The sequence below is a fragment of the Lactuca sativa genome, chromosome 9 (genome assembly GCF_002870075.4).
Source record: "Lactuca sativa cultivar Salinas chromosome 9, Lsat_Salinas_v11, whole genome shotgun sequence".
Taxonomy (NCBI): Eukaryota; Viridiplantae; Streptophyta; class Magnoliopsida; order Asterales; family Asteraceae; genus Lactuca; species Lactuca sativa.
Window position 1 is genome coordinate 102,534,559 of NC_056631.2, and position 8,692 is coordinate 102,543,250.

An 8,692-nucleotide genomic window follows, 5' to 3' on the forward strand; every position below is an offset into this window, starting at 1 on the left:
GATCTCAGAAGTGGTCAAGTTTCCCATGAAAAACTTGTCACCATTATCCACAACCTTGAGGTTTCTGAACCATTCTCTATTCGAGTAAACATGACGGGTAACTCCCGTGTCAATCCACCACTCCCTTGGATTTGACTCCACAAGATTCACTTCAGAAATAACCACTGCAAGATCGATGTCAGACACATCTTTGGTTATCTTCTCCACAACATTTGCCTCCTTAGCCTTCTTTGGAAGCTTGCAGTTTGCAGCCCGATGACCCCGCTGGTCACAGTTATGGCAGTTCCCTTGAAACTTTTTCTTGAAAGTTCCACCTTTGGCTCCCAAGTGTGAACCTTTGCCTTTCTTTTGGAATTTTCCCTTTGCAGACTTGTTCTTCCTAGAAGTTTGACCATGCTCCACCACATTAGCTTTCTCAAAAGTAGGGTATAACTACTCTTTTGAGTTATCTTATTGTCCTCTTCAATTCGAAGGTGAACAATAAGGTCCTCAATAGACATTTCCTTTCTCTTATGTTTCAAGTAATTCTTGAAATCAACCCAACTAGGGGGTAGCTTCTCAATCATGGAAGCAACAAAAAAAAGGCTCATTAAACCCCATACCCTCGGCATGCATGTCATGTAGGAGGACTTGTAGTTCTTGGACATGGGACATAACAGTTTTGCCATCGACCATTTCATAGTCAAGAAACCGGGCAACCACAAATTTCTTTGTCCCGACATCTTCAGTTTTATACTTTTTGTCCAATGAGTCCCATAGTTCTTTGGTTGTCTTTGTTACACAATACACATTATAAACTGAGTCAACAAGCCCATTAAGAACATAATTTCTACATAAAAATCAGAATGTTTCCAAGCATCAATAGCAGTTAAAGTTTGCACATCTACTTCTCCCTCGGGCTTTCGAGGAGCCTCTTCAGTTAAGAATCTAGCAAGATTCAATGTGGTAAGATAGAAGAGCATCTTTTGTTGCCACCTTTTAAAGTTTAGTCCATAGAACTTCTCAGGTTTCTCAGCATGATTGACAGGCATGGTCATCATTTGAGCTCCTTCAGCATTAGGAGTACCATTAAGCTTTGGTGGTTGGGAACCTTCACCAGTAGTCATGCTACAAAATAAGCAAATGTAAAACTGTTAAAGATTAAAATCAATAACAACTAATATTGTGAAGTATTCTCTATTTCCAGGAAACAAGTTCTGAAAAGCTTTGGAACCAAGAAAGAATCTGAAAACTGTTATAGAAAACAGTTTCTGAAAATAGTAACAGATTATGGGTATAATAAACTTAAACAGATAGATACAAACAGAAAATGTCTTAGAAAACAATTTCTAAAAACAGATGTTGCAAGTCTGAGGGAAGGTAAACAAATTTCGTTTCTATAATCACTGTAAGATGAAACCAAGAAATTTTCCCCACAAGTTCGTTTCGCACAAACGATTTGCTTTAAGACTGTTAGGAAAATATAACCCAAAACTGTACGAAAGAACAAAAGCAAAAACTTCTTGACTGAGGCCTGTGTTTAACACAGTTTCCTTAAAACAAATTCGCCCTATATGGGTGTTTGTTTCCTAGGATACAACAGTGGGAAGCAAATCTTCTAGATTGCCCGAACCCTCACTTGGCCCGGATCATACCTTGGTTGCAGCAATAGAGAAACGATGAAGCAGAAGCGTAAGAGATGAAGAGATTGATTTCGTTTCCTTCGGTGTGTTTAACCAGTCACATAGGGATTGTATATATACTATCCAATGTAACCGATGTCATCAAAACGAAATCGTAACTGTCATAATTAAATAAGAAAATTAATCAAAGAATCAAAATTGAAATCTATGATTAATAAAAAAAAAATGAAAAAAGGTCCTTAAACTTTTCTAATAGACCGGTGCAGACACACGTACACAAGTTCAATGGCCCAAAGCTAATTAGGCTCAACCTTGGTTCTAATTAGTCTTACAAAGGTAGCTAATCTTTGTAATTATAAACCAATTTTCATTTCCTTCTTCCACCAATGTGGGATGAGTTTTAAAAACCCACTTGACTCCTTTATCTTCTCTTCAATTGTCTTACTTTGACAAGCAATTTCTCATTTATTTTTAATCCGTTTTGTACGTGTGATATATCGAAACGTAGATATCACGGAGGAGAACACAAATATATAATCAATAACTCGTTTTGATTATATTTAGAGTATTAAATTTATGCTCAAAAATGGAGAAAATCCATTTTTGGAAATAAATGAAATTAAATTTCCAACACAATAAGACCAACATATTGCAATACTACAAATCAAGCATGAGAAATGTACATTTAGACATGTTCCCATATTTTATTCCTCGGTGAAGTAACCTTAAGAAGTTCCAACAATGCACACGTTTTATTAGGGCCGGAAACTTCTGGTACACTTGGAGACACACATATGATTACTATTCATCTGACACTGTTTATAGGGATCAACCGACCGCAAACGTGTTAATTGCCGAATACTCGTTCACGGTTGTACATACGTTCACAGCCGTAAACACCCTCACAACCGCAACCACACACAACACCCATACATACATGACCAAACCCACAAAATATGACTTAATAATGACAGAATAAGTATTTTCTTTAAAATAGCTGTTTTTTAGTGTTGGGGTCATATTTTTGTTTTCTAATAATAATAATGAATTTTAAAACTATATGTATATTTTTAATTTAATTTTATTACTAGTATTTTAATGACGGCTAATTTTTTTCGCCCCTATACGAGTATATCGTTTGACAAGCCGTGATTGTTATCAATCAATAAAGAGTTCATTCTTTGATACCATCGGAATTCTAGAAACTTTAACCCATGATGTTTAGATTTTATTGGATTACAATTTACGTATGAATCTAGTACGTCGTTCCAATAATGTCTCTGGATGCATTTGTGGCAGAAGAACGGAATCTTTTATTATCCTCATTTTCAAATTATTAATTTAACAAGGCGTTTTGGCGTATTCTAATAACACATACAAAAATACAGAACGAATGTCGCATTCTAATCCCCACATCTCAACGTCGTTTGTCTTTCAATCGGATGAATAAATTGACTACCATAGCTTTTTAATGTAGTTCTATGGTGATTAGTCAACCAACCACAAATGCTTTAACAACACATTGCTTTACGTACTACTCTCATGTAGTTAACGTCTAGAGTTTGGTTATCTATCATGTTCACATTTTCCGATAAGCGAAAATCCGATAATTAGGAAACTTTGATATGAAGGAAACCTGAGTTATTTCGTTATGGACATGATTGTGTTGTTCAGTTATAAAATAACACTACTAATTGTTAAAATATATAAGAGTATAGTGTATCTTCACTATTTTATTGATATATTATTCAACTTTTTTTTTGTGCTTAAACACTATATTTTGACTTACTGAAAATAGGTAATTCACGCAGCTGTTTATGATGATGCTATTTAAATACACTACCATAAAATAGACTTTTAAACATGGAGCCTGATAATTCCACTTGAAATTTACATCCGTCCCCTTAATTAAAATTTAAAATATATTTTTCCTTTTATCACGTCGCCCCTTACTTGATTTTGCCACTGTTGCTAATTTTGATTTTTATACATTTTATTTGGAAACTCAAGATTTCCCGAGGTTATTCTTACTTTTTTCATTTCTACTCTTTTTTGTGTTTTAATTTAATTTTTATTTTATTATATGTTATTAAAATAAAATGTATATAAATAACAATAATATTTAGATATTTGAAGCAAAATTTAGATAAACAGTCATATAGATGATACAAATACCACATGGACATATTATTGTTGAAATACGTTAAATATTTTTTTGTTTGATTTATTCACTGTCATACCATAAGCAAAAAAATAAAATAAAAAGTATTAGTGGTGTAATCCAAACTTGTCAAGATCGAGATGTTGATCGTAAGATCCTACCTATAAAAACCTTGTCGGAACGTAATAGAATCGTTTTATATGCAAGATCGCAGACAGAAACGTAGGATGGGGACGGGATCGAGATCGTAATATCGAGATCCGTTTTAATCCTACCATTCCATGAAAATTGTCAAATTTGGATTCGGTTTTTATTATCATTACTCATTTACTGGTTTATTTGGTCTCCTTACCCAATGATTTAATCATTACCCAATGAATAATCGAGAATAACCCTATTCTTATACGGTTTTTTGAAATGTAAATTGCCAAACAACCATAGAATTCTTTTTTTACCTTTTACATTTTACTCTCATCAAATGTAGAATTTAAAATTTAGCTTTAACTTGTTATTAATTTCTTTCTTCAATAGTTCATGCTCAACAATAAAGGTGAACCTTTCTTTCGGTTTATTTTCTTTTACTATTTAAGAATTTTTCTTTGAGAGCTAAATTACGGTTTTTATTTGAGTTTTAAAAGTTGATATTGTTATCGATTTCATCCTTATAATTAAAGCAAACAACATGAAGGTTGTGAATTGCTATTTTTGTGTGATGAATAATTAGTGTTAATATTTTTTTTAGCTATTTAACTATGTCATTAACCACTATATGACACGTTACCTTTTTATGTAATGTTTTATGGGATCTAAGGATTCCGATCTCGATCTTGCAAACTTTAAAACGATCATATGTAAGCTCCCGATTTTGACAAACTTTGTATGATCTAAACAACTATCATGGTCACAAATAAACCGGCGGTCACGGACCGAAATTTAAGATAGCATTGATTTTTTTATATGCATTCTTCTGAATATTTTTGAAGGGTAAAATCTTACTTTGTGAATGTATCTTTACCACCACTATTATGTCGCAAGAACTATTTTTTCAAATTGCGGTTCATGGCCATTATTTTATGTGTGACCGTGATACCAACTTAAATTGTACTACTAATAGTTTTTTATTATTAGTGTATGGTATGAGTCTTATTAAATCAAACGGAAATCTTTAATCAATTCCGATAATACTATATACGTGCGGTATATCATATCTATATGATTTTTTTATTTAATGGTTGTTTCAATTATTTAAAAATATGTTTATATACACTTTAGTGTGTGTGTGTGTGTGTGTGTGTATATATATATATATATATATATATATATATATATATATATATATATATGATCAAATGAGAACACATAAAAGATTGAGATCGTGAGAACACTTATCAACCAATCATTTAATTAGGGCATATAAGTAATTTTGTATTTAATATAATTAATAATTCATATAATATAATTAATAAGCCATATATTATCCAATATTACATATCTACAATTAAAGGATATTCCATAATTATCGTTGATTTAAGGATACGGTTTCTATCTTATTTATGATTCTTAGTCCATCCACAATTGTCTCAGTAACATCGATTATCGTTGAAGATAACAATCTATACGTTTGTTTAGCCAAATTAACGATGTCAGAATGGTTTGATTATAGTAGCGAATGGTTTACACTGTTTATTAAGTGTTGATAATCATTGTTGGTTGTGTTTAACAAACGTATATATACTTTGGTATTAAGTTGTAATTGTTACATACATTGATGATCAAACAATTATTTTGGATATATATGATAACCATGGGAACTCCTAATAATCATATATGAAGAAAATATTTCGACCTAGTTGTACATATTTTCAAATTATTAAATACTTCAAATTTGATTATTGTTAAACACATTTTGATTATGATCAAAATTTTGTTTAGTTCATGAACACAGAATTAATCTAAATTTATATTATGTCTCATTATTGGGTTTGTTGTCTAAAAAAACAGGTACAAATGGATCTGATTCTGAAGAGAAATCATTCAATAGTAATGTTGTTGACTTGTCTGGTGGGAAAACCAAGTTGTGGAAACCTATTGTTCCTAAAGAATTTATGTCAGATGTAGATGCTACTTATCAATCATTAGAGGAGGCGGTTGAAATGTATAAATTATATGCAGATAAAGTAGCTTTTGGTGTCAGGTTAAATACAATAATGAGGTTTGGTGACAAAGCCATTAAAAAGGTATGTAGTATGCAACAAAATGGGTAAAATACCTAACAGATCAACTGACACTTTGGATCCTAAGGGAACTGGAAGGAATAAACAAAACTCAAACTTCAAAATCACGGACTGCAAGGCATTGATAAAGTTTGAACGACTACATATGGGAACTAATTCTTGTAAAATATATGAGTTCGAAGAGAAGCACAACCACCCCCTAGAAACTAAAGAAGAAAGACGGTATTCCAAACGTGCACGACGACTTAGTTATAAATACAAGGAGTTTATAGTGCGTTCCTCAACTTCTAACATTGGTGCAAAAAAGGCACATAAGTTACAAGCTAGTTTACAAGGAGGTTATGAAAACGTTGACCCTGAAGTAATTGATTATAAAAATTTTAGAAGGAAGATGGGAAACATTATAGATGACAAGGATGCACAACTGGTTGTTGACAAAATGAACATGAGGAAATATGAGTTACCTAACCACACATTTGAGTATAAAGGTGTTGATAGTGTGCTAAACGCAATGTTTTGGGCAGATGAAACCGATAAGTTATATTACAAGGAGTTTGGAGATGTGATCTCATTTGATGCTACATTTCGAACAAATAAGTATCATCTTATAGTTTTATATTTTTTACTTTAAATATGATTATTGTTGTTTTTTGAGTTTATAATAACTATTGAATTTGTTTTTAATTAACTTTTTAATACAGGTACGGAATGATTTTTGTGCCGTTTACAGCCATTGATAACAACAAACGTTCAATAAACATTGGAGCAGGTTTGTTAAGCAACGAGTCAATAGAATATTATCGTTGGTTGCTTGAAGCTTTTTTGAAAGCACATGGAAAACACCCTCAATTAATGTTAACAGACCAAGATCCAACGATTCTACAGGCGGTAGAAGCAATATTTCCTAATTCTAATCACCGATTATGTATGTGGCACACCATGAAAAAACTATAAGCTAAGGTGTGTATATTTAATTCATAGTTAACACATATTATGTTTTATTCAACAATGATTTCAACAGTTTATGTTTTCTCAAAAATGATTAGAATAGATCCTATTTATTCATAGATCATCTTATCAACTTGTAATGTTTTTTTCTAGGTTTCAGCGGATTTTCTGAAAACACTGATTTTCGAAATCGTTTTACTAAGCTTGTTTGGAATGTATATATAGAGCCTAAAGTCTTTGAATCAAGGTGGAAACTTCTTATGAGAAAATTCAAACTACAAGACAAAAGATGGTTCAAAGACATGTACAATGATCAAAAGCTTTGGATTCCAGCCTATTTTAAAGACATGCCACTACATGGTCTGATGAAAACTACTTCAAGGTCTGAAAGTGTAAACTCATTTTTTAATAAATACTCTAACTCGGGTAATTTGCTTATTTATTTCATGATGAACTACGACACCGCAATTGGAAAGCAACGAAATGGTCAACAAAAAACTAGAGCATGATACAAAAAATGCAAAGCATGAAATGACGCTTCCAAATGGATTACTAGAACATGCAGCTACGGTTTACACTAAAACCGTTTTCTATGAGGTCAAAAATGAAATATTTAAAGCAGACTGGTACTGTTCTGTTGAAAGCGTTGAAATGATTGATGGGTGGCAAGTTGTTATGATTACACAAACGGATAAGAGCAAACAGTTGAAGATAAAATGCAAGGTATTATTCATATTTGAATATATATTCACTGATGATTACACAAGTATATAATTTCATTTAAATTTAAATAAATAGTAGTTGTTTAAATATTATGTAATAACCACCAACTAATATGTTAATTCAACCACTTACTGACATATATTATTTTTCATCTACAATGTAGGTTGAACTAAAATTGCCTGAAAAAGAAGTTAAATGTTCATGCAATCATTTTATACGTACTTGCATTTTGTGTCGACATATTTTTCCTGTCTTGAAAAACAACCATATTGAAGAGATTCCAGAGCAGTATATTCTCAGAAGATGGAGAAGGGATGCAATTTCAAGCCATTTGCTTGCCATGAAACATGTTGCCATGCAAACCGTAGATGACACCTTTAAACTTCTAACAAAGGCTTACAGTAATATTGAATACTGCTTGGATCATTTCAAAAGAAATAAGGAGAAATTGTTGGCTTTTGTTGAGAACACACGTAACTTGAAGCAGGCAGCAATGGAATTTGGTTGTTCAAACCAATCATCATCTGATAATTATAAAGAAGAAATTATTCGGATGCTAGGAATACGCATCATTCCTGAAGAAATAAATATACATCCACTTTCATCAATACGTACCAAAGGGAGTGGAACTAAGAAAAGAATGGTTAGTGCCATTGAGAAAGTTGTTGCAGCTGCAAAGAAAAAAACTAGAATTTTGCACAGGTTGCAATCAATATGTTAACCATAATTGGAGGACTTGCACGAGAGTCAAAACAACCTTAAAATGGCCGATAGATTTGCCTAATTGCTTTTCTTTTTTCTATTAGATTTATGAATAAGAAGATGTTTCTATGATTCATTATGTTATTTTAAAACACTTTTATATCATTTATTGACTTATTTTACATGTTTGATTGTTGATATACTATATCATGTTTGTTTTTTGATATATTTTAGTCATAAGTTTAACAACATTCAACTTTTAACTCTTTCTTATATTCAATAATGAATAATATTAAAAATAC

At 31.8% G+C, this 8,692-nt stretch overlaps 1 protein-coding gene across 1 annotated transcript; it reads left to right on the forward strand.

Annotated features, from left to right (window-relative positions):
- Positions 1 to 1,104: 1,104 nt before the first annotated feature.
- Positions 1,105 to 8,409, forward strand: LOC111920690 (protein FAR1-RELATED SEQUENCE 5-like). The gene is made up of 8 exons (XM_023916258.1): positions 1,105 to 1,124; positions 1,187 to 1,359; positions 5,785 to 6,020; positions 6,085 to 6,614; positions 6,719 to 6,942; positions 7,119 to 7,347; positions 7,442 to 7,688; positions 7,852 to 8,409. The coding sequence occupies exons 1-8, from the start codon at positions 1,105 to 1,107 to the stop codon at positions 8,407 to 8,409; spliced, it is 2,217 nt and encodes a 738-aa protein (XP_023772026.1).
- The last annotated feature ends 283 nt before the right edge of the window (positions 8,410 to 8,692 follow it).